The 27,212-nt window shown below is 34.7% G+C and overlaps 1 protein-coding gene across 16 annotated transcripts in view; it reads left to right on the forward strand.

The window, feature by feature from the left end:
* The window catches only part of SOX6 (SRY-box transcription factor 6), a 652,380-nt gene that overhangs the window by 478,147 nt on the left and 147,021 nt on the right, over positions 1-27,212 (forward strand). For 11 of the 16 annotated variants that reach the window (XM_037839347.1, XM_037839348.1, XM_037839337.1 and 8 more), the window contains one exon: positions 21,297-21,420. In XM_037839347.1, coding sequence (XP_037695275.1) covers positions 21,297-21,420 — 124 coding nt within the window. The remainder of the gene's footprint in view (positions 1-21,296; positions 21,421-27,212) is intronic. The other 5 variants (XM_037839338.1, XM_037839345.1, XM_037839341.1 and 2 more) reach the window with 1 other exon arrangement.

Consider the following 27,212-nt stretch of genomic DNA (forward strand, 5'->3'; position numbering starts at 1 on the left):
AGCTACAAAGATCAGTTATATTTCTTTAAGAGAGGCAGCTGCAAACATTTTGGAAAGAATATGGTCTGTAGAGCCAGAAGGTTCAAGTTTGAATCCTTCATCTGCTGCTTACTAACTATAGTCTTAGGTAAATTACTTAATCTTCCTTAATCTTAGTCATCTCCTCTGTAAAATGAGAAAATGCCTACCTCATAGGACAGTTTAAAATTTTTCTACTTTTTATAAGTTGTTTTCCCCTGCTTTATTGGAGTATAATTTATATACAATATAATCAATATAATTCACTCATTTTAAGTTTATGGTTTGATGAATTCTGAAAATTGTTTGCAGCCATATTTAACTTTTCAGTCCTGAAAAGCTTCCTCAGGCCCCTTAGCAGTCAGATCCCCTCCCCCAAACCCTGTGTCCCTTCATTGCCTTTCACTATAATCTTGCCTGTTCTAGAACTTCATATGTATGGAATAATACAGTACATAGTCTTTTATATTTTCTTTCATTTAGCATAAAGAATTTTAATATGTTCCTTCACATTTCTAGGTAGTATTCCATAGTATGGCTATACCATAATTTGTTTTTCCAGTCTCCAGTTAATGGACACTGGATTGTTCCCAGTTATTGGTTGTTATGAATAATGTTGCAAGTCTCCATGTAGACATAAACTTTCATTTATCTTGTATAGATATCTAAGACTGGATTGATTGCTAGGCTGTATGGAAATCCTTTGCTTACCTTTATAAGAAACTGCTATGCAAGCAAGTGGCTATATTGTTTTCATTCCCATCAGCAATGTCTGAGAGAGCCAGTTGCTCTGCATCCTGTTAGCACTTGGTTGTTAATATTTTTTAATTTTAACCATTCTAGTGGGTCTCTAGGGGTATCTCACTGTGATTTTGGTTTTTGTTTCTCTGATGACTGGTAATGTTGAGCATCTTATCATATACTTATTGGCCATTCACATATATTCTTTTGTGAATTGTCTATTTACGTCTTTAGCCCCATTTTTATTGAATTGTTTGTCTCTTTATTAAGTAGGAAGAGGTATTTATATATTCTGGAGAGAAGTACATTAATGACAACTAATTTGAAAATATTTCCTTCCAGACTGTGGCTTGCCTTTTTTTGTCTTTTTAACTGTGTCTTTCAAATAACAAAGTTTATAATTTTGTTGAAGTCCAATTTGTCATATTTTTTTTTTCTTTTCTGGTTAATGTTTTTTATGTCCTGTTTTAAAAATATTTGCCTAGTATTACATTATTAAAAGATTTTCTACTGTGTTTGGTTCTAGAAGTTTCAGAGTTTTAGCATTTACATTTTGAGTTAAATTTTGTGTATGGTGTGTGTATTAGTTAGGGTTCTCCTTGGAAACAGAACCAATGAGAGATGTCTCTTATTATCAAATTGTAAAAGTGACTCACGCAACTGCGGGAGCGCACGAGTCCAAATTCTGCAGAGCCGTCAACAAGCTGTCAACTCCAAGGAAGACGTCCAATGAACTCCTCAGGAAACGAACCGACAACTTTGACGAACTCCTCAGGAAACGAACTGGCAACTTCGACGAACTCCCCAGGAAATGCTTCACTGAGCAGCTGAAGAAGAAGTGAAGGTTCTCTAACCTTCCAGCTTATAAGCCTCCAACTGATCACCCAGACCAAATCCAGCCAATTGCATTCTCTCACTGTGGAAGCACGCCCCTTGATGAGTCATCAGTCAGCTGCAGTCAATTGACTGATGATCGGACAAACCAGCCCGTTGGTCCACCAACCAGCCTCAAATAGCCTCACAGCAATCGTCAGGCCAGTGCCCGCTTGACCAGACAGCTAGGCCACCTAGCCAAGTTGACACATGAACCCAACCATCACAGTGTGAAATAAAGATCTAGGATTATTTTTTTCCCACACAGATATTCATTTTTAGAATAACTGAGTGAAAAGACTCTCCTTTCCCCATTGAATTACCTTGGCATCAATGTGATGAAAATCAATTGACCACATAAGTGTGCATCTATTTCTGTACATTTTATTCTGTTCCATTGATTTATACGTTTATCCTTACACCAAACACCACCCTGTATTGATTACTGTAGCGATATAGTAAGTCTTGAATTCTTACTATAGTTCTCCAATCTTGTTCTTCTCTTTCAAAATTGTTTTGGCTGTTCTTTTCCATATACATTTTAGAATAATCTTGGCACTATCCTCAAAAAATCTCCTGCTGGGGATTTCACTGGGATTATGTCAAATCTATAGATCAATTTGGGGAGAATTTCAACCTTAACAAGATTGAGTCTCCATTCCATGAATGTGGTATAGCTCTTCATTTATTCAGGTCTTTTTAAATTTCCCTTTGCAGTGTTTTAGGGCTTTCAGTGTAGATGTCTTGCACATTAAAAAATTTTTTTTCCTAATTCTTTTTTCTAATTGTTCATTTTAAAATTTCTTTTTTCTAATTGTTCATTGCTAGTATATAGAAAGACAGCTGATTTTTGTCATTGACCTTGTGTATTGTGACTTTACTTAATTCACTTATTGGTTCTGGTTGCTATTTTTTAGATTTCTTAAGATTTTCTACATGATCATGTTTTCTGCAAATAAAAACAATTTTACTTCTTCCTTTTCAGACTGCATGCCTTTTATTTCTTTTCTTTTGCTTATTGCACTGACTAGGACCTCCAGTATAATATTGAATAGAAGTGGTGAGAAGATATGTTCTTTCCTGTTCCTGATCTGAGGTAGAAAATGGAGCCTTTCACCTTTGAGTATAATGTCAGCTGTAGGTTTTTAAAATATACCTTTAATCAGATTGAGGAAGTTCCCTTCTATTCAAGTTTGTGGAATTTTTTGTTTTTTTATTTATCATGAGTGAGTGTTGAATTTTTTCATATGCTTTTTTTGCAACTATTGTAGTAGTCATTCTCTTGTTTTGATGAATTAAATTGATTTTTGAATGTTAAACCAAACTTACATTCCCCAAATAAACTCCAGTTATCAGGATATGTTATCCTTTTTATATATTGTTGGATTCTATTTAGTTTGCCTACTTTTGTGCTAGTTTTTGTAAAACTAGTTCCCTGACTCTCAGGAAAATAGCTCAATTTGTATTTTGCTGAAATCTGTCTTTGTGTTCTATAGCATGAGGGCTATGGGGGGAGAAGTTATGATTCTGTTCTCAAAGCAGTTCATGATCTCCTATATTGAAAAAAAAAAGAATAATACACAACTGATTTTAATGTATTTCATCGGCATCAAACTTAGTTTTGGGGAGGGAGAGTAGAGAAAGAAGAGGAGGAGAGGCAGTTATCAGGGAGTCACTGTTTATTAGTGTTTTCAGAATGCCTTTGTAAAAGAAGTGAGATTTGCCTTCATCCTCTGTCATGTGATGTAGATTTATGTTTAAGAAAAAGTGTTTGTAATAAAGTTACAGGCAGAAAGGACATATATGTATTTAAGTTCTACTTTAAAGGAGACAGAAAGAAAATTGAGAAAGAAAATTAAAATTCCTAAACTTAGAAGATGTAATTCCAATCTTAGCTGGTTTTTTAAATATGTTACCATGGGCAAGTCACATTATCTCTGTGTGCCTCAGTTTTTTCCTCTGTAGAATGTGGTGGTTGGGCCTGAGGATTCAAGATTAACTGGTGAGCTTTTCCAGAAATATATATGTCTTCTCCTTTCTTGTCTGCATGAGAATCAAATCACTGGATTATATAATCTCTAGGTGTTTTCTGTCCTTCAAAATCTCTGATGTTATGATTTTGTGAAATTATTAAATGTCGAGATTAAAGACCTAGTTTTAAACTTTGGCTCAGCTAGTCTCAAGTTTGATGATATTGGAAGCCACGTCTCCTTTCTGGGGCTTGTTATTTTTATGTTTAAATGAAGGTATTGGAAAAATGGCTTCTTAAAACCATTCCAGTTCTAAAAATTTGTAATCTAAAGTCAGGTGAATCTATTTATTTTCTACATAGGTGTATGTATCAAACATGGCAAAGAACTTATTGTAGTGGGATACCTAATTATGATTATATCTTTTATATGAATGTATCCAGCATCCGTAAGAATCATGGAAAATATAAACCAAAGCCTGCACTGTTAAATTTATTTCTAATTTTTAATGGGAAAGGTGAATTCTCCCTTAAGTATATATTGAAGGGCTAGCTTTGTGTAGTATCTGCTCCCAATTTGAAATGCAAAAATCTAAGACTTCTGTATGTTTATCTAAGATATAGTTTTCCTTATTATTTACAGTCTATTCTAAGAAAGCTTCAAGGGATCTGTGGCATTAGAGCACTACATCTTTAACTAGCTGGGGCATAATACATGATTTGAGTCTCCAATATTTTCTAACAGTGAGGTTTGTTTATTAAAGAAACCCCATGCTGTGACTGAATCAGTCTAATAGAAACCAAGTTTGAACGTGAACATTCAAATATATGCCATATATCTTGGGCATATATCATACATAATGATGTGGGGTCTAGACATCTTTCTGGTTTGTTTATGTCTGTTATGGATTCCCCTCATTATCCATGCTGTTTGAGGGAGACCCCATGGATTCAGCTAGTTTATTGCATACTTTCTATATTTTGAAACTAGCTCAAGGTTCTGAGTGGCACATATGTTCCAACTTGGAAGATTATTTCCTCACTTTCCTGTGTTAAGATGGTGATTAAGGAAAAAATAAAACAAAATTTTAAGTAATGTGACATGATTGAGAGTGGCTGTTTGTAATCCTTTTGGGCACATTTCAAATACAATTTTATAATCTTTTTGTTTATTGTGCCTCTCTTACTATAAAATGGGAGAAGTTTGAGTTATAAAGTGTTTCTTATTTTTAAAACCATATTGTGCACCATCTGTTGTTTCATTAAGATTGATTATAACTTTTAGGATTCAGTGTAGGTAAGGATTTTAATGTTTAATTATTACTAATTTTACAGTGTATGTGTACACAGTACACTCAAAATGCTAGTTAGAATTGAATAAATATACCTAAGGAACAAAGTTTAGATTTAAAAACAAAAAAAAAGTATTTTTAGTCCCTATTATTAATTCAGAGCAAGGAATTCATGGTTGCTTGACTAGCAGCCTTCATTGTTTTTGTTGCTGTTGTTAAAACCTTCTACCTCTGACATGTACTCTATAAAATTGGGATCTCTTTGCATGACTCCTCAATTTTCAAGAAACAACTATTCATATTCTTTATACATTGTAAAGCTATTTTTTTCCTCTCAAGTGAAATAAGGAAATCAAATAACTTTATAAGAAATTACAATAAATATCGAAAGAGTGGGATTGTCATCAGAATTTATCATTATGGGTATTTTTTGAGGGGGTGATATAGCACTTGCTATAAATATTCATCAGGTTCTTAAATCTAGAGATATTCAGTGATTAGGTGATTTTATGCTTGTTTATGCTGAAAGGAACAAAAGAAACTTTAAAAATGGAAAGCATAAACATAATTGAACCACCCACTTAAAAGAGAAATTGGAATAGATGTTTTTCAGGGGAGAACATGCTTTCTATGTAAAAAGGGCTAGTGTAACAAGAAGTCATCTATTCTTGATTTCTTTAGACAGCTAGAGCTTTGTGCCTTGTCTAGTTTCTGCATTTTAAGAGCTTGTTCTGTGTAGTAGAAATAATACAATAAATGGGTTTAACCACATTTGTCTCAGCTAGACAGTCTGCTTTGTCAGAGATTGCTGGTACAACATAAACAAATTATGTGTTTGTAGTGCTTTTCAATGAAAGCCTATCTAACAGAGCTGAGATTGTGTTTCAGCAGCTGTAGATTTAATCTCCTACCTGTCAGTTAAAACAGGCATTTCCTGAGCTAGATAAGGACTGGTTGTAGAGGAGGGAAGTAGTCATTGCTGGACAAAGACCTATTGTTATTGGCTGATAATTTTCTATGTAGATTCAACTCCTTATTCTACCATGGAAACTACAGTCACAGTGCAGTTTTAAAGGAGCTAACCAGGCCTTTAAAAAAAAATGTTGAATCAGAAAGAGTTAAAGAAAATCAAAGCTGAGCTTTGTGTCATTCATTTTGGGGAACTGTCATGTGGGAATAAAAAAAATTATATAGCTTTGATAACAATGGTAGTTCATTGTGAATATAATAATGTCTGTTCACAAATTTGTGACTACATTTATAGGAATTCAAGTTGTAACACCAACCAAAATAAAAAAATTAAATCTATGGATTGATGCTTTACCATGTAATTAATGTATCATGGGTACTGTGGCTGTGAGTCCAAAATATTCTGGAGAGGACCTAATATTAACTATCTGTCCTGTAATATCCATGTGTACACTTCTACACTTTGACTTTCCCCTATATCCTAATTCTCAATTAGATAAACATGGCCACCATAGAGAATAATGGAAATAAAAGTGAAATTTTTTGGTTTTTCTTTGCTTTGTGCTTGTGTGTGTGTGTGTGTGTGTGTGTGTGTGTGTGTGTGTGAAGGGTAGAGATTCCCTTTCTCTTTTTTGTTTCAATTTCTTACCCATAGAAATTTATAAAGCTGAGTTGAAGTGTCTCAAACTTGGTAAAGCTGATTTGGAGAAAATATCTGTTTCTACATTTGGTTCAATTATTATGCAGAGTTCCAAGTCTCTGAATCAGGAATGGGGAATGGTAGAGCACCCTGATGGATTGGTCCTTGCATTTATGCTAACTTGGTTAGCAATTTAAATCCATATCTTTTCAAAGTTTAGTTTAAATTTCACTTAAAAGTAATCCATGAGTTCTCTAATTTTAAAATGAATAAATACGCTTAATGTTAATTAAATTTTTATAATCAAATTCTAATGAAAATTGTAAAGCAATTTCCATTTACAAGAAACTTTTTACATATATCATTTGATCCTCACAAAATATTTGTAAGTTAAGTATAACATTGGGATTCAGAATTTACATTCACTGAAGTGTAAAGAACAAGAGTGGGCAGTAATCAAGTCAAAATTTTGAATATAATAGATAGCTCTAGTTAAAACAAAACAAAACAAAACAAAACACGGTATCCTTTTTTTCTTTCTCCTTCCTTCCTTTCTCCCTTTCTTCCTTTCTTCCTCCTTTCCTTTCTTATGTTTCATATTTTTCTTTTCTTTCCTTTCTTATGATATCTTATGATAAGGGCAAACCTGTGCTAGTACTAATTTTTTTTTGGGGGGGGGATGATTGAGAAGAATGGTTTGTGGCTAAGATTTTATATTGTGCCTGCTTAATACATATGATGTTCCTCTTTCTTCATTTGCCTACCTTTAAGAATTGTCATCAAGATCTATGTAATATCATATTTTTGGTGGAATAAAGTAAGAAATTAATATATTAAAATAGAGGATAAAGGGATCTTAGAATTTTTTAGTATGATTTCTTAGTCTAAGAACATGTGGTGGATTCAATGTATTCGTTTCTCATTTTTAATTCCGGTTATTTTTTCTATCGACCTGAGTTGACTGGCAGCTTTACACTTCTCATTCCTTTTCAGCTATGATTGCGTTAGTTATGCTAATCAGTCCTAAACAAGGTTATTGGCCTATTGTCCCTTGTAACAGCAGACGCATCATGAGAAGTGAATTGCTGCAGCCTCTGGCTCTATACTGTGATTTCTAAACTTCATTTAGCAAATATGACATCAGCCTCAATGAAAAAAAAAAGCAAGAAAAGTTTACTGTTTGAACTAGTTTGCATCTTGACTAATATTTCTCATCTTGACTAATAGTTGACTTTTTTTTTCCATAGGAAAGTTGGTAGACAGCTTGAGTTATTTTAAATATTCCTATTCTCCCTACAAAGAGCCTAAATAAATAATTTGCATTTCCAGTTTCTGTCAATAAGCTTTTCTGCTACCTAAAATTTTATTAAAAGACCTACCATTTAGGGAAAAGAATTGCAGTGATGTGGCAGTATCCACTAACTCACTTTGATTTTAATTTCTTACACACTTCTTCCCTATAGGCATAAAAGAGTGCAAGTTCTTGAAAGTGATATGCTTTTACATCGTATAAAATCACTGGATGAGTCATGTTTTAATCAGTCACTCAATCAGTCAGTTATTTACTCTTTGCCTGTCTTATTTGGGGACACTGTCCTAGTGTAAAATGCATTCTTTCACCTTGAGAAGAGAGGATATATAAGATAGAGATAGACCACCACTGTCCCCTCTTTTGGATTACTGAGATAGTTCCCAAACTGGTCTCTTTACTTTCAGTCTTGCCCTATTGTAGTCAATTTTCCTCATAGCATCTAGAGTGAATTTTGTAACCTAAATCAGGTCCTATGCCACTTCTTTCTCTTAAAATCCTCCAATGGCTTTCCATTGCACTCAGAATAAAATACAAATTCCATACTATGCTCCTCAAGGCCCTAAACAATCTGGCCTATGACTCTCTTACTAATCATTACCCTACCGTTATCTCTGCTAGTTCTGCTCTGGCCCTACTGGCCCACTTATCCCAATTATCCCCTCCTCAGGGCCTTTGGATTCTCATGCCCTCTGCCTGAATTGTGTTTTTCCCCTCATATAATTCCATGCAACATTTTCTGAGGTCATTCAACCCTGTAATATATTACCTCCAAAGAGAACCCATCTGTGCTCATTTGAATCTATTATGTCCCCCACAAAAGCCATGTTCCTTGATGCAGTCTTGTGGGGGGCATACTTATTGGTCTTTTGATAAGGGTGGAACCTTTTGACTGAGTGTGTCCGTGGAGAAGTGAACTACCCAACTGTAGGTGAGACCTTTGATTTAATTATTTCCATGGATATGTGACCCCACCCACTCTGGGTGGGTCTTAATTCAATCCCTGGAGTCCTTTAAGAGAGCTCACAGAAACAAGAAGCTTAGAGAAGATGAGAGAAACATTTTGAGGAGAATCTAAGATACATAATCCAGAGTTTGCCCCTGGGAGAAGCTAAGAACCGACACAGACCCAGATGCTTAGAGAGGCTTAGAGATACAGACAGAAAGACGTTTGGAGATGTTAAGCTAAGAGATGAAACCCAGAGTTTGCCCCAGAGAAGCTAAGAGAGGATCCCCAGATGCTTAGAGAGAAATGCCCTGGGATAGGAAGCAAGGATGCTCAGAGGCTAAGAGAGAGAAACTAAGAGAGACAGGAGCTCAGAGACATTTTGGAGAAAGCCATTTTGAAACCAGAACCTGGGAGCAAAGGACCAGCAGATGCCAGCCACGTGACTTCCCAGCTGACAGAGGTGTCCTGGATGCCATCAGCCTTTCTTCATTGAAGATATCCTCTTGTTGATGCCTTAATTTGGACTTTTAGGGCCTTAGGACTGCAAATTTGTAACCTAATAAATCTCCCTTATAAAAGCCAATTCATTTCTGGTATTTTGCATAACAGAAGCTTTAGCAAAGTGAAGCATCATCCTTGATCACCCCTATCCAAAATAGTCCTCTCTACTGCCCAAGCACTACCTCCTACTCTCCACCCTCCATTCCTCATACTCTATCTCATTATCTTGCTTTTCGTCATAGAGCCTATTATCACCTGACACTTATTTTATATGGAGAGATACTCATTTGTATGTTGTCTGTCTTCTCTAGGATACGGGAGTAGGGAATTTTTTCTACTGCTGTATATCCCCAGTGTCTAGAATAGTGTCAATTATTGAAACAAACATTTACTGAATGAATTAATTAATGTATACACATGGGAAAACCATAAAATAATTCCATACAATATGTGCAATGTAAATTTAGAGAAGGGGAAGAAATTTATACTTCAGAATTTTTATAGAGGAATTTAATTTGAACTGAACTTTAGAGGGTAAGATTAAGTTTGGGTAGACAAGAGGAGAGGAATGATCATGATATGTAGTAAATGGAAGCATAGTATTAACAAAGACTTAGAAGCCATTGAAAGCAAAAAGAGAAAGATCAAGAAATAGGTAAAGAGTCTTGAAATGTAGGTTGAGAACATATTGTAGAGAGATTTCAATGCCAGCCTAGGCTGGGGAGTTTGGACCTTACCTTCTTTAATAGGGACATTTCCATCTTGTAACCAAGTTATTTAATATTAAGAAATAAAAATACAAAAATAAAAACTAAAGTACACAAATAAACTTGCTTTTAAAAAGTAATCATGTTTGCTTATCCTAAAATCATCTTCATTGTTGACTTGTACATTCAGGTGAGATGGCAGGTGTAGGCAAGCGAGTGAATGTGTGTGTGCGTGTGTGTGCTTGCATATGTGTGCATGCTGGCCGTGGGGCAGAGGTTACATATTACATTCCAAAAATGACATTCAATTTCATATCATTAGCTTGTTGCTCTAAAAAGACTAGAGTATTATACACAGTGAAAATCTGAAAGCTCTTCTTTGACTTGTGGCTATAGTCACTATTTATGCTTTATTCACTATCCTTTTCTTTTAAAGATAATCTTTCTTTACTCCTCTCCCTCCCAATCAGATATACAGGCATCATCTCTCATTGATACTTCACTGAGTCAACTCACCATGGCTGTGAATAGCTTAAACATCTTATTTATGTTCTGTTCAGAGTTTCCGCGGTATCTTGACCCTTCTTGCTCAAGATGAAACTGCTTCTGATTTCCATGATACCTGATGCTGAAATGTTTTTCTGTCATTTATTCTATATTGCATAACTAGCTTACTGTGACATAAAAAGCATTTATTTTATTATTCTGGAAAACTGTATTTCTGGCCCTTCTGGTGAGAACAATTTATCATTTCTGTCAGTAAGGATTATAATTGATGATGATGAAATTATTAAAGAAGTTTAGAAGCATCTCTAGATTATCCTATAGGGAAATTTCAGCAGATGTAACAAGAGAGCTCAATCATTTAAAAGTATCAATATATTCCATTCATATGAAAATGCAGAATAGGGAAATGTACAGAAACAGAAAGTAGATTAGTGACTGCTTAGTGCTGGAGGGGAGGGTGGTAGGAGGGTGATAGCTAAAGAATACCAGGGGTCTTTATAAGATAATGAAAATTTTCTAAAACTGACTATGGTGATGGTTGCACATATCTGTAAATATACCATGAACCTTTATATGTTTAAAATGGGTGAGTTGTATGTTATGTGAATTATATTGCAACAAAGCTGTTTAAAAATTAAAAAAAAGTATCGATATAAATTAATAAGCTCAATTTTTACACTTTTCCAACAAGTGAACTTCAAACTTGGACCATGGCATGACTAAAAGAAAAGATCCCTATGATGAAGTATGTCTGGAACAGATGTATATTTCTGAGGATTGTAAGTGATGAAAGGACTTTGAATTGATTAAGCAGATTAAAAAATCATTAGAATTGTAGCTTAATTAGTTTTTAAGTAACATGGAATGAATGTGTTCTTCAGTGCAATTATGTAACAAATATTGGCTAAATCTCTGTTCTGTACAGGGCCTTTTACTAAACCTTGGGGAGTTACAAAGTCCCTCCCTCTAAGTTGCTTATGCATAATTTTAACAAGACCTGTAGTCTAAGATGTAAACCTGCATTTCTGGAGGAGGTATTTAATAATTGAGCTTTGGTCATTGCTAACAGAATAACCTTGTGTAAAATACTTCAGGGGTAAAAGCCAGATTGCCTTCATTATGGGTCAAAAGTTTATGAAAGGTTTATATTTGAATTTGGCTGTTACAAAGAAAGGAATGCCAGATTCTTTACGAATGTTACCATATTTATATGACATTTATACACAATTTGAAAAATATTAATTTCCATATTGGCAAAATACTTTGATCATTGTGTATTTAATGGAGTTTCCATTTGAGAACAACAATCATTAGTCTCTAATATGTTTCATACTTCTGTGGCAATAAGACAGGATGGAATAAGAAACATTCATCTTCACTAGTCTTTGGGAATAGCTAAAGTAATTGACTAGCTCAGTCTTCTTTGATGGCCTGGTGACCACTAACTGTGACTATTTGCATAATAGTCAACTCTTCACTTCTGTAGTGATAACTGTTTGTACCTGATTAAAATTAAGACTCTTTTAGTTCTCTTGACTTTTCCAGAAGTTGCAAAAATTGAGATTTGCTGTTCTGCTTTAACCAAACAAATGCACACATGGGGATAACAATATGCTGAGTTTATGCAGATTTTACAGCACGAATCTGAATAAAATACCCACTAATAGATCCTTAAGGAGTAATAAACACACATGAATTTTCCTTAGTTGCACTTTAAAGTGATTTTAACATACTACTAGACCTTAACAATAATATTTAATTGACAAGATTATGCATTTGTATGGACTGAAAAGGTGGTAGATATCTAATTCCAAATGAACCATAAATTTTACTTTTGCATAACATGTTTTATTAATTTCTTTATGGCCAGGATGTTCCACTTCCCTCCTGGTGAGGGTTTCTTAAAACACAGTAAGATAATTTAAACACATTTAATTAACATTTATCATCCACTTTAAAAAGTAATCTAACTTTTTTCCTCATAAAAAACCTCAAAATTTTTTTGGCATATAGACCAGAGGAAGACTATGGAAAAATGCCTAATGGAATTTTTGCTTTAATTTCGTTTTCTTTTTAAGCAAGTTTCTCCTTTTTTTGTTGACCCTATTCCAAAGTAAGTTGACAAACTGAGTGATTTATGCTAGAATGTAAGTGAAAAGCAAACCTAACACCACTACCTGATGAAATGAGGCTATGGGCTTCTTTAAGACATTTTTATATTCCTAGTGCCTAGCACAGTACCAGACATATAGTTATAAGTGCTCAGTAAATGTCAGTTGAACAGTTGAATGAAGACAGACATGCTGCCTTCTCGTATGGACTCAACATATTTCTCTGGAGCATTAGTCATTTTATATTTGTGGGGCTCTTTATTTCAAGGAGTAAGGGGCAAATCAGGAGGAGTAGGTCTTAACATTTTTTAGTGCTAAATTCATGTTCTTTGACTTGAAAATTCAATTTTTGAACAGAACGAATAAAAATGAATGAGAGAGAAAATGATGACATTTGACCACTGATGATCCTGGTATATTGAAGAGATATTTGCTCACTTAAAAAAATACAGATAAAATGAGTGTATATAGTATGCTGAAAAGTATTAACACAAAGGGCAATTGACTTTTTCAGGCCTATTATTGTTCCTTCTCTGAATATACACTTAAAGAAGATTTTTTAAACATGTGCCATTGACCTGGTAGATGGAGTCATTATGCTCATATTTTCAAAGATCGTTCCTTTGCTGTGTAACCAAGCAAAGTGTTAGCCTGTAAAGTGGATTTAAAATAGCCTTCTTAAGGTGAAGCTAGCAAACGAATAGAATTGCTTTGGTTGAATGTCTTACTCTTGGTAGTGAGGATAGGGATGTAGTGAAATTAGTGACTAGATGCATCTTTTGCATTTCTTCTGTGAATATTTTAGATATTTTATTTAGAATAAGTAATAATGAAAATTAGTAAAGAGAAGTAAGCTACTGGGGAAGTTTTTTCTTTAACTTTTTTATTGAAGTATAATACATCTACAGAAAAGTATAAATAAATGTAAAGTTAGCTCTTCTCTAATGTTCAAACTAAAATATTTGACTTTGAGAGACCAAAGCCTGAGTTTTTAAAAAGATACTTTTAAACTATAGTATCTTGAGTTTGTTCCACTGGGTTTTCAGGGGATTCATGGCCTTTTAGTGAGGATTTTGAAGAGTGCTAGCAGTAGTATGCAAAGTTCTTTGAAGAAAATGCTTTATATTAAGGATGAATGTTAACAATGATAACAGAGTGTTTTATATATTGGGCTGGTGGGATCACTTTTATTGAGAGAGAGGGAGAGAGAGAGAGAGAGAGTTAATGAGAGATTGCCAATAAACAAACAGAGGCAGGATCCTCTTCTGGATGAAGTTACATTTTTTTGTACAGTGTGTGCACTGGATATTGGTGCGAAACATCTGGGAAGATGGAACCCTGTGTTCTGAAACACTCTAGATTATTTGTCTCCCAGAATTGCTCCTGATGAAATTCCAGCTTGATTATTCTGCTGGAGCTAGCCAGATTCTCCAGAAGCAAGGATTTGCTCTCCTCCATTAGCTGTAGCAGCCAGAGATTTGCTAAAAATGCAAATGAAAAGCAAACAAGGTGATACCAAGATATACTTAAAAATCATTCTGTTTCACTTTGTTTTTTGCCGTTCAAGTTTTTGTTTTTTTTTTTAAACTCATTCTTAAATTCTCTTCTATTATGAAAACTACTACAGTCCTATAACTTTTGTAGTTGCATTAACAAAACTAACCTATGGAAATTGGTCCTCAGAAAACCAGCTCTTAGGTCCCAGATGGTTCTCGACCATTGATCAGTTAACACCAAATGCCTACTGTGTTCTTAGTCCTGTGATAGGAGCAATTGGACATATAAAAATATAGAAGACACAGGCAATTCAGGATGCTGAATTTGCATAGTGAGAGATGATTAATGAATTGAAATGATTAGTGAATAGCCTGGTAGGCAGTATATAATTTAAGTCTCCTTTGTGTGCTTCAGACTATTGTCAACTAAGAGAGGTCCAATATAGTGACTGCTGCATTATGCTTTCTAAGGCAGAGCAAAGCAGAGTCATAACATTTTAGACAGATTTTAACAAAAAAGGATTGAAACCAAAAGAGTTCCTGTTTTGGCACTAATTTATACTGTAAAATGATATTGTTTTGCTCCTAACTTTCCAGGATTAACTGAGATCCATGTACAGTGGTTCAGCATGCACTTTTTGGCAATAAGACACCTCCCTGACTTTGAAGGCTTATATGTAATGATTTCTTGATTTCTTGGGCTTGTATTTCTTTTGCTCTAGATACTGCAGCTTCTAAAGTGGTAACATTTTATGCAAATGCCTCAGGGCTATTCCTTGCAGTAAGGAATATTGGCATTAACGAAATTGTCTCACTCTATTTCAGCCTGTCTATATCTGTCTGTCTCTCTCTCTTACTTTCTGTATTTTTCTATCTCTATCTTTCCTTCCCTTTTGTACACACAGTAGAAATATTCCTTCCAACATTTTTTAAAAAGCTTTCTCCAACTAAACCACAAAAAGAATGATTTTCTAGAAATAAAGCATTAAAAAATCCTCACCTAACCTTCTTTAACTCAATAATAAACATTAATACGTACATGATTTTCAATACAAATACTTACTACCCATCACTAAAAAAAGTTAAATAATCTTTGCAAAAGAGAAAATGAGCCCCTCTGAGTGTCCCTCTGTTTGCATATTAACATGTAGCTAGCTCTCTGCCAAGTTGTTCTCTGACTGACTGCTGCAGATGCTCTTTCTCAAGTATTCTGAGTCATATCTTTAGTGCAAGTCTTCAGGGACAAACAGTAGCACCTGTTCCTCACAAGATATCAGGCCAGTTAGCCCATTCATGTATCTTTAATGAAGCTCTAGGGCAGATGGCAAAAAATGGCATCATCAAAACTGAGCACAGAGAAAACAAAGGGGCTGAGTGTTGATGTAACAATGCTGTTTTACGAATAGGAAGACAGAACCTAAGTGTTTCACATGCATCTGCTGCTGTCTTGATTCTCTGAACGACATGAGGAACACCCTAGCAATGGAAATTTCTGGGCATGTAGCCTATTTGATCAAGAATGTGTTTCCCCACCCTCTCCAAAAGGGAAACACTTTGGTCAGGGATTCTGGACGTTTAGGATTAATGGACAGTTGTGCTTTGGGGCATACAGTTTATTTCTTTCATGATGCACTGACTGAGCTTCACCCATGGTAGAGTTCCTGGTTTCTCATTAGTCATTCAGGTTACATACCCAGCCAGTTAGTGCTTACTTCCAAAGTAATAAAAATAATGCTGTTTTCATGCTCAGAGATATATTTTTGGCCATATCAGGTTTTACTGTTTTTGCTAACAAAATCAGTTTTACCTCTTTACTTATAGGATATTAAAGAATCTGAGTTTGTGCTAAGGGAGAGCTACACCTTCAAGAAAAAAAAAATGCTACTTGAAGTTTTGAAAACATCATGGAGAAGACGTGGAGACTGGTTACTCTTAGAAGGAGTGAGGGGAATTTATTATTTATTTTTAGAAAAATATTTTGGGTGGGTGCTGTTTCCAATGTGACTACCTTTCTTGGCAGGTCATCAAATGGGAAACTAGGATGATGGGGAGGAAGTAGAAAGACAGGCTTACATTCTTCAGAGCAGGGTGGGATCTTACCTATCTTCAAAATTCATCTGCCCTCAACACTAGCATTCAGTGCAGTGAACTCCAACTACCCAAACCAGCTCTCTGTATTATTTATTACAACTGCATGTGAATCTACAATTTCGTTAATAAAAATTTCAGTTAAATAATTGGTATCACAAAGAATTATATTCCTTGTCCCTTTTAGGTTTGTTTAGTAAAAGATGACTTCAAGCTTATTATAATATGGTACTTAAAAGTATAGACATCAAGCCTGACATTACTGGACTCGAATACTGGCTCCATTATTTTTTTCCATTTTATTTTATTAGAGAAGTTATATGTTTACAGAAAAATCATGTTGAAAGTCCAGAGTTCCCATATACCACCCTTTTATTAACACCTTGCATTAGTGTGGTACATTTGTTACAATTCATGAAAGAACATTTTTATAATTGTGCTATTAACTATAGTCCATGGTTTACAATAGGGTTTACTGTTTGTTTTATATAGTCCCATGTTGTTGTTTTAAATTTTTTTTCCTAGTCACATATATACAACCTAAAATCTCCTCTTTTAACCACATTAAAATATATAATTCAATGTTCTTAACTACAGTCACAGTGTTGTGCTACCATCACCACCATAGATTTTCAAAAGTTTGTGATAAACCCAGATAGAAACTCTGCAGTTTAAGCATTAACTCTCCATTCACTACCCACATCCAATTCCATAGTAACCTGTTGTTCGGGTTTGCTAAAGCTGCAATTATGCAAAATACCAGACTGATTCCTGGAGCTTCCTATTCTGCCATCTTCCCATGCTGGCTCCCCTAATTTTTAATTGACCAAGTTACTTAGTCTCTCATGGCTTGGTCTTTCTCATTAAAAGAATAAGAGTAATAACAGTAAGTACCTCATAGGGTTTGAGAATTAAATGAGATAGGTCATGTAAATAATTTTCCCAGTGCTTAAAATATAACAAACATTAAAAATGCTAGCTACTGTTGCTATTATTACCATTATCATAATCATAATGATTATTACTTCTGTAATAAAGCTAAAAGAGGAGATTTTCATTATATTCTCCCATCCCAGATTCTGAATGGTTACTGGTTATTCTGGCTTATCCTCAATAGAGGCACTTCAAATTTTCACATCATTGTCTTACTTAAAATAAGTTAAGGGCAATTTCATTATATGGAGCTAAACACTCATTGGTAGTGAATGTATAATAAGAAATTATTGGAATTAAGACAGTAAATATTCAGATTGAATTGTATTTGGCTTCAAAATAAGAGAGGTTGGAAGGACTTTATGTAAAATTGAACAACATTCCTAGTATCCAGACTCCAGAACCACCCTAACAATATGACTCAGAAATATAAAAGTATTTTCAACTGTAGACCTCCCATTTTTCCTCCTTTTTGTTTTATCACTTAGGTCCTTATGATATAGTAGAAAATGCATTGGACAGGATAAATAGGAGCTCTAGACCACAGACCCAGTTCTGTTATAGGCAGTGTGGTATTAAGCTCATCTATTTTACTTTCTTTTGTCATGTTTCCCCCATATACATTTCAGAGTTTGGATTAGGTTGCTAAATTTCAAAGAATGGTTCCTGGACTAGCAGCATCAGCTTCACCTGGGAACTTGTTAGAAATGTACATTCTCAGGTTTCACCTCAGAACTACTATTCAGAAGCTCCAGTGGTGGGGCCAAAGAATCTGTTTTAACAAGTCCTCCAAGTTGATTCTGATGCACACTAAAGTTTGAGAATCTCTGCTCTAGATTAAGTTTTAGATTGCTGGATCCAGCCTCCCAAGTTTCTGATTCAGTAGGTGTGGGGTGGGGCCCTAGAATTTGCTTTTCTAACAAGTTTCCACGTGATGCTGATGTTGCTGTCAGATACCACTTTTTGAAAACCACTGAACATCATATGTAAGTCAATTCCAGCTCTATGATTCTGTCATTACTATTGCTTTCACAATATATTCTATTTCCTCTCCATATTTTCCTTGTTCTTCATCATATTGAAATGGCTTCTGGTCTAACAGTTGGTGTAGAAAGTTTCTAACATATCCTACTACGGAGCATGTGATGGACAGAAAACAGCTTCTCTAATTTCTTATAGCTCCTGTTAATTTGGCATTAAAAAAAGACCCTGGATTTTTTACTTAGTTATCTCATGAATGTACCCAGTTACAAAGGATGTTTCTTCAGACTCCAGATTTAAGAATTAAGGTCTGATGCCTAATTGCCATTGACCCACTTTTGTTGTCCCATTATCTGAAGAGCTTAGATAACTTAATGTAGAAATAAAATTGTGTTTTCACCCTAAGATGCTGTCTAATGAATAATACTAAAGATCCCAAATTACATCTTCCAGTAATCCTGTGTAATCCCATATCCATGTACCTGCTCAATCTTTAGTATAGATTAATGCTCTGTGAAGTATGTTGTCTGCTGAGAACATGACAAGCCTCTGCTTGCCTAACTGAATTATTTAGTTGGCTCATATTTTCTTTTTTGACGTAGGGTTATAGGTAAGACCACCATTTCTTGTTTCATCAGTAAATTTGATAATTTGCTAGTTACTGAACATGTAAGCTCTATAAGAAAAAAGAGAGGAACTAACATTTACTGAGCGCCTATTATGTACCAGGCACTGTGTCACGACTTTACTTTTATTGTCTATTTAATCCTCACAATAATCATGGGGAAATAGACTCAGAAAAGTTAAATAACTGTCCAAGGTCACATGGCTAAGGAAATGGCAGTGTATAGATTTGCACTCAAATTTGTTTAAAACATAATCTTTGCAGGTACATAGTCAGTTTTAAATAAATATGTGTTGAATGAATGAATAAAGGAATGACTATATCACACCATCTTTCTAAGGTTGACTTTTAAAATACCGTAGAATTATAAAATTGGAAAGGCTCTTATGTCATTATCTAATCAGGATTCTAGTAATGTGATCTCCTTTAAAGAATCTCTGACATATGGTAATGCAGTCTCTACTTGACCACCCCAATGAAAGAATACACACTATCTCTTTAATCAATCATTGTTTGATAACCCATTATAAAATTATTTGCAGTAAAATTTTCTAAAATTTCTCCCTATTTAGCCTAGTTCTGCTTTTTGTTACCACTCAGACTTAATCTGATCCTTCTTGCACACACCATTACTTCAAATATTGGAAGATTAGCCTTCTGTCTTCTCTTTATCAAGCTAAGTACCCCCCATTTTTTCAGCTACTTCTCAAGAGCCATGACACATAATAGTAACTTCATAAATGTGAATTAAATAAAAGGAATGAATAAATGAATATGATACCCAGACTCCTCGCCTTCTTGTTCTTTTTCTTTAGAGTGTGAAGCATCTGCACTATTGTTCTAGGTACATGCCAGGACCATATTTCTTCTAGAAGAAAATGAAATTATTTCTTTTGATGTGTTCTTGCACCGAAAAATAGTCACCCACAAAATAATTGTGTTTTTTATTTTCCTATCATAGAACGTTAGCCTCATCTTTGACATCTCTGGTTTGTATTAGGTCACAACGAGCTGGAGTTGTACAGGAAACCCAGTGCTTTTCTTCAGGGTTAAAGGCAAGACCTGGGCACTAGGGGATCAGCTCCAATTTAAGCAGGCTAACTTTGTACTCTTATGTACAAAATTAGGGCTTACCTCAGCTAAAATGGAAGAAATAGCTGCCCAAAGCTAGTTTCTTTCACGCCCCACTGGCAAGGTAGTAATTGCACAAAGACCTTTTTATTATAAGTTGATTTTCCTGAGAAATGAATTCAGAAAAATACTGTAAAGTGTTTATTTTTTGCTTGCCCTTTATTAACCCACATCTTAGGGCTTTCCCTAGAGAAAAGCTGTTGGTAAATGAAACCTCTTAGACCCACACGGAAGCATTTTTGTTCTGTGTCCCTGGCTGTGGAGGGAACAGGGACAGGATAAGGCAAGTTGGTGCTATTTAAACAGGGTCATCAGCTAGTATATGGAATTTTGCCTAAAGAGAAGATTTAGAAATTTAAACAGGGGAAGTGTTTGGGGTTGGTAGAATTACTCGTAAAGGTTTGTATCTTAAATAGGATAAAATGCAGCCCTGTCATACTCTTAATAATACAGAGGCCAAAGACCCTGTTTGAACTTAAAGACAATTCCTTTTCTTTAAATAAGAAAAGCCCCATAGTTCAACCTATAAAATTATGCTCTAAAAGCTAGAACAAAACCTTCCTGTGATGCTATCCTGGAATCAGGACAGCATGCATAGAGTAAAAAAGGGAGATAGGAAATTAAAATGTGATTTTCACAGGCATAATTCTGTCATAGCTCTTATTTTCTTTATATGGAATACAAATACTGATATAGAGTGAAGATTTTCTATTTTGCATTTTCGTGCTCTTTGATACATTTATTGAGGTCAAGTGAAATTTGATATAGTAGGATTTATTATGAAATGCTCTCTGAATACAACTCCATAATTACTGAGCTGCATGGTAGTGCATAAAACTGTAAAACTGCTTAGCCAGACAAGCAATTTATATGTTACATCAAGGTATGTATGGCAAAGAATATTAGTTTAATTGGGAGCCAAGATGTAGTAGCCTTAAATCTGAAGAACTATATGTTTAACCTAAGGTAGCGAGGCTTTGAAATAAGATACCTAAACTGGGGAGATAGAGCTTTTGGAATATATAACAATTACACATCATTTTCTGACAAGGATACTAAATAATATTTTCAAAATAAAGCACAGAATGCAAAGCAGGTGAAAGGGCAAAACCTCCCAACATTGAACAGTGTAAGTAAGGAAGCAAATTTATTTTTTCTAGTTGTTTAATAGAAATGAAATTAAAAAAAAAAAGTCAAGAGAAATGAAAGCCATTAACTACAGTTTGTTGGAAGCAGAGATGAGGCAAATTTGCAATGATGTTATGTATCTGGTGTGCTAATGGAATCTAAGAAAAGGGATTTGGTGGAATTTGCCCGAATTGTCTCAGGGAGTAGGTTTGGGATGAGGTTAGAGGTCGGTGCCTGTGTGGGTTCCAGTATACCACCAGGAGTGAAAAACAAATACTTCCTGGCACATATTTGCTCTCTGTCTGATCATAGACTCTCTTCTGTTTAGCAGGTTCAGGGTCACATGCCTCCGCTCATGATCCCAATTTTTCCACATGACCAGCGGACCCTGGCAGCAGCTGCTGCTGCCCAACAGGGATTCCTCTTTCCCCCTGGAATAACATACAAACCAGGTAAGTAGAAAGGGGTGTAACATTCTTTTGCAAATGCTAAGATCCACATGTTTTTTGCTCAGTAGTCACAACAAACACTGAAGCATACAAGGGAATATAAATAAAAGGATCATGAAAGCTTATTTTAAAGTAAAATGAGAATTGGGGAAAGGGGGCAGGGTAATAAACTAATTGGCTGCTAAACACATTTGCTTTCTCTTCTTCTACTTCTACTTTCCCTGGGGGCTACAAAATTTTTGTCAGCTCTCTGTCGTACGTTTACCATGAATAATTGTCTTTGGTTGAAGATCCTTTCCTCTTCCTGAGAGCTTTTATACTCTGAGACAGTGGTCACATACAGTATAAAATATGATTGTTTGTTGTCTGATTTCTCTTGGAAAAAATGTAAAAACTGGATTGATTTAGTTTGCTTACCACTAATAGGTAAAATTCTTTTTGGTTTTAGTCTAGATAATGAAGCATTCAGCAATATTTTTCATTCATCTTTGAACCTCAAAAAACAGGTCACATAACCTTGCAGTGAAATATGTTTTGAGATCATTTGGCAAATGTTATGATTTTTCTTTATTTCTCTGAGTTTGCTGGACTCCTGGGGAATTCAATTAGAGACATAATGGTTTGAAGCTTCTTTCAGCGCCTCCTTGTAAACAGGGCTTTAAATGTTTAAAGATACGTTGCCAAAGGAATCCAATGTAAGAAGATAGTCAAGTAAATAAAAGTCAACCTTCATTTCATTTGTGAATTCTTTGTAAATGACCTCAGCTCAGAAATAGTGACCTTGTTCAACTCATTAATGATTTCTATATCAAGTTCTTTTTAACATATTAACCTGATTATATTAACCACCAAATCTGAGTGCAGCAGTTTCTCTGAGTATGGGATTTACAGTGAGCAAAGGCATTTTAATATGCTTAAAAATAATAAAATGTAAATCACTTTGCTAAAATTCTGTTTAAGCAAGCTTACTAAAGAGCACAGAAACAAGCCTACTGAGTTGTAACATCTATTTAATTGCTTGTTGCCATTGATTATTCTTTTGCATTTGGTGTAGAGAGCCACCTTCATTGTGTGTTTGTGGCAAAACTCAAGGAATAGAGATGTTAACGGATTGGTTAAGTTAAGGACTGACTTTGAAAATTTCCAGATACAAATGAGTTTTTGAATACCCGAGTGAGAGAATACCGTGTCAATCAAATTGTTTAAATTCCTTTTTCTAGAGCAGAATTTTTAGAGCAACTTATATACTCCCTATGAAATTGGTATCCATATTAAGGACAGGAGCATGTTTTGCCAGAGAATATGTTTCTGTCAATGGAATGTCTTATTCCTTCTCTGATATCTATAATTGATTCTGAATAATTTCTTCATCATGACTTCCTTTGGAACATTCATGTAAACTAAATTTACTGGATTGCCTTCAGTCTATGTTGCCACCCTTATATCAATTCTAGAAACTTTTTAAATGTACCATCTGTGGAAACACTGTTTGATATCAGAGATTTTAAATTTAAAATTCTCCAAATTTCAAAATCAGGTATAAGGCCTTATTTTCTACTAGACATAGATGTTTTTGAACTATTTTAATTTCCTAATTTTGTTAAAACAAAAGTGCCATTTTCATGGAGGAACTATTCTTATATAAACAATATAACAATACTAGTTTAATATTAAATTTAGTGTAGTTTTCTTTTAAAGTCATTTCAAACACCATTTATGAGATTTTAGCATGGAAATGAGAAGGACATAAAGCTTGGCATTGTGCAGTTACCTCCTTTGAATACAGGTGCAGCATAGGTGTAGTATCTTGGACTAGCAAAGTCACATTTGGTTATCTTGGCTAAACTCTGTTAGTTAAGGGAAGACAATGAAATTGGACATATAGGAGGAAGATATTCAATCACAAACACGGCTGATACAAAACAGTATTTTCTGGTGACCTCTAGGTTATAACAGAATTTAATTACCCAGAACTCTCAAATTGTTAATATTCTGGCTAATCTAGCCTTTACTGGGTCTAAAGTTATGCTTAAAATGGATTAAAATAAGATTCCTGTACCCTATTAGTAAAGAAATTATGTATACAGGAGACTTAATCTATACAGTGTTCCTTTGTCATTCCCATGAATTGGGGGAGGAGACTACTATTTGACTGGAGTCTGGACAAGGAAAACTCTTTTGCCCCAAAGTGAGCTTTGAGATAACTTCACTTGTAATACATGTGGGATAATGGATAATGAGTACATTTTTGGAAGAGAACTGCTTTGTCACATATAAAAAGCCTTGAAATGGTGGCACTCAAAAAAAAAAAAAAAATGACTCTCCATAGGAGAATTATCCCCCTCTTTTTACTCACTACACCCTGAAATAAGTCCATGGTATTTGTGCCTCCAGCTGAATGAATAATTGTCTGGATTTCCAGAGAGCAAGGACAATCTTGAGGTGATATTTGGTGTTTATTAAAGTTAACTATATCTGAAACCATGGTGGGGTAGTCCAAACAAATACAGTTAGGGCCATGGACCTCCACTCCCTTTTAAGTAGATTGGCTCATTGCTCTGGACATTTCAGGACCCCAGTCTGCAGTTAACACAGAGCAAGCTCACCTCAGTGGGTTGCTGAAGAGGCATGTTGCCTTTAGGGATTGTGTAGCTTCAGGGGATCATCTTCAAGACTGATTCTTTAGAAATAGTAGGTTTTACCCCCTAAGTTTTTATTCTTATATTGGTTCTATAATTAGACTCATATTTCTAGAAAGGAACTCATCATCAGGGCGTAGGACACAAACAACAGACTTGGTTACTTTGGGATTTCATATCATGGTAGTAAGAGATGCAATAATCCATGGTAAGTTAAACACATTTGAGTACCAATATTTGAGGAAATTAGAAGATAATGCCTCTTTCACAGTTCCCAGTAAGCATATCATATTAAGACAGTCTTGCCTGGAAAAAAAAACAAAAACAAAACATTGAGTCGCCTCCTTTATACACCAGGGATGATACAGCTGACCCATAGACTTCGTACTGTTGCAATTTTGAAAATTGCTGCAGGAGCATTGGGCTAGAAGTTTCCTGGGAGATCCTAGGAGATGGATCTCTGCCTACTCCTGGCTCCTCCACTCACTTACCAGTTATCATATGATAATAGCTAATATTTATGAATAATTACTGTGTGCCAAGCACTGTGCTAAATATTTTATGTGGATTATTTTATTTAATTTTTACAACCTCTGAGATACATGAACATATCATTTAATTTTGCTGAGCCTCACTTTTTTGTCATCTGAATAATGTGGTATGACTTGTCCAGTCCTTGGTGTGGTTGTAAAGATTAAATTAGGTAATGCACATAGCATTCTTTGAAAATTTGAAAGTATTGGGATTGAGGTAAAGTCTGATTGTGAAACTAAGTAAATTTAATTGGCCTATTGAACCACATCCTTATTAGAATGTGATCCAAAAGCTGAACATTTGATTGAGACATAATATCCTCTGCCCCATGACCACAAGCAATTTCTTAAGTATTCCCAATGTTATGTGCATTCCCAAAGTTATGTATGTATATGTGTGTTATGTGTATATAAGTGTTTATTAAATATATATAGATTCATGTATAATCTCGTTCTCATTACAACTCTAAGATATAAGTGGTATTTTTTCAATTTTGTTAAAATAAAGAAACTGAAAGTCCAATAGTTAATTAACCTTTCCAAGGTTTCGCATCTGGAAAATAGGGGAGATAGAATTCAGACTGAAGTTCTTTGATATCATATTCCACACACTTGGAGATGTGGTCTATGTGTATGGTGATCTTAAGAAAAATCTAGCTTTTTTGCTTTGAAAAAAAATGGAATTTATGTGTGAGGGGTTATCCAAATAAGATCTTGTAAAGTCACCTATCTTCAACTCTTCCAGAATTTTGCAAGACAGAGGTGTGTAGCCATTATAGCTTTAATACTTAATTAAATCTATATACTTGAAATCAAACATTTCTGAGCATCTTCAGATTAGTTTCCTCATATAAAAATGAGAGTTTTGAGGTCCAGAAATAAAAATTTTTGTCCATGTAAAGTGATCTAGTCTTATGGAGATCAATCATTACTTTAAACTCCATGATATATGGATGAGCTATCATTAAGGCATGTACTTTTAGTTGATGTTTTGAGTTGATTTCTGGTAATGGACATGGGTTTAAATAATTTAATCTACACTCATGTAAATTGCATTGTGACAAGTTCCATGGATTTTCAAATGGTTGACCAGGGATTTGGATATAACTATAAAACAATAAAGATTGATCCTTGATTCTTACCCTCTTAAATGTATGTGAAAGAATACAAATAGTCTTAGAGGAAACTCTGGGATCGAGGTTCTTTTCATCATTGATCTATTCTTTAATGAATAGAACAGGAGAAATTTAGCAGGAGAAATAATAGGGGCACTGTGTTCTCGGCAATATATACTATAACCCTAGTCAATTCTTTTTGTCAGTTTGTCCTCAGAACAAAATGAAGGTTTTTTTTTCTTTTGGGGTTTCTAAATATGGCATCTTTTACCTGCTAACTTTTGCTGCAGTGTGATTTCTCACAAGGATAAATTCAAATCTATTATGGCATTCCCCAAAGTATAGGAGACTTAAAATATTTTTGCTAATCTAGGTACATAATCTAGGCAAGACCTATGCAGAGTGACATGTCCAAGTCCGTACTGGTGGTTGTGACTGAAATATTTCCATATTATAGGAAGAATGATGATTGCTCGTAAAGGTGGGGGGTCTGCCTGTAGGTTATTAGGCAGTTCAATTTACCGTCATCCTATGATACTAACATACAATAATCTGTGAAAAGGTTGTAATGTATGGTGTATTTTTCTTCTGTTTTGGAGAGTGGGAAATGAAATATGTGGCTGGAGTCCATCTATGGGCCAGTAACTGAATAATCCTTGAATACTGTTTCCTAGTTCAATGTTTCTTTTTTGTTTTTGTTTTTGTTTCTTTTGTACTTCTCCCAACCTCTCTAAATAACTTCCCTAATAGGTTAATTTCTGAAGTTAATATCCCAACAGGCTATAAAAATCCCTGTCTCTTGTCTTTCTGAAGAATGAGAATAAAAGGACAAGATTTTACTCAGAGGATTTTTGATCCTTTAAAAAAGTGAAATTTATATCTGACTTACACAAACTAGGAGAATTCTTGCAAGAGGTAGCCTGGGTCTAATGAGTTCTGGGTTTTCAGACCAAGCTTCCCTTTTCTTGTAGTCCCACTAAGATTTGCCTCCCACTTTCCCTGAAAACTTAAAAATTTACTTTCTCTCCATTCAGGGACTCTAGCTGCTGAGCTGCTTTGAATCCAGAGGAATGTTGCCTACTCTGACAAGTGAAACTAATGTTGAGCACATTTTTATTTAATAGGTTTTAAATGCTGTTTTGTATTTCTTCTGTTATCTCTAGATAAAAATAGTTGGAAAATTTAGAAAACTGGAAAGATGGATTTATGGAATGGGCATTATTGCTCAAATTGGCTTTTGGAGATTGTTTTTTTACACTAGAAGTAGCAAGGGCCAAATTACAGTAGCATCTAAAACCAACCTGTTCCAACAAGCTTCATCTTCTTTTGTACAGATTTTAAAAGAATGGGTCCTCACGCAAGCATTTCAATCCAGAAACAAATTTGAAAAAAATTGCTACAACATGTTGACTGATTCCTTGCCAAGTCAGCCACTTAGAACTTTTTCTTGATTGACTCTTACACAGAGAAAATTAGAAGGAAGAAAGCATGTAACTTTGTTATTAAAA

The sequence above is a fragment of the Choloepus didactylus genome, chromosome 6 (assembly GCF_015220235.1).
Source record: "Choloepus didactylus isolate mChoDid1 chromosome 6, mChoDid1.pri, whole genome shotgun sequence".
NCBI lineage: Eukaryota > Metazoa > Chordata > Mammalia > Pilosa > Megalonychidae > Choloepus > Choloepus didactylus.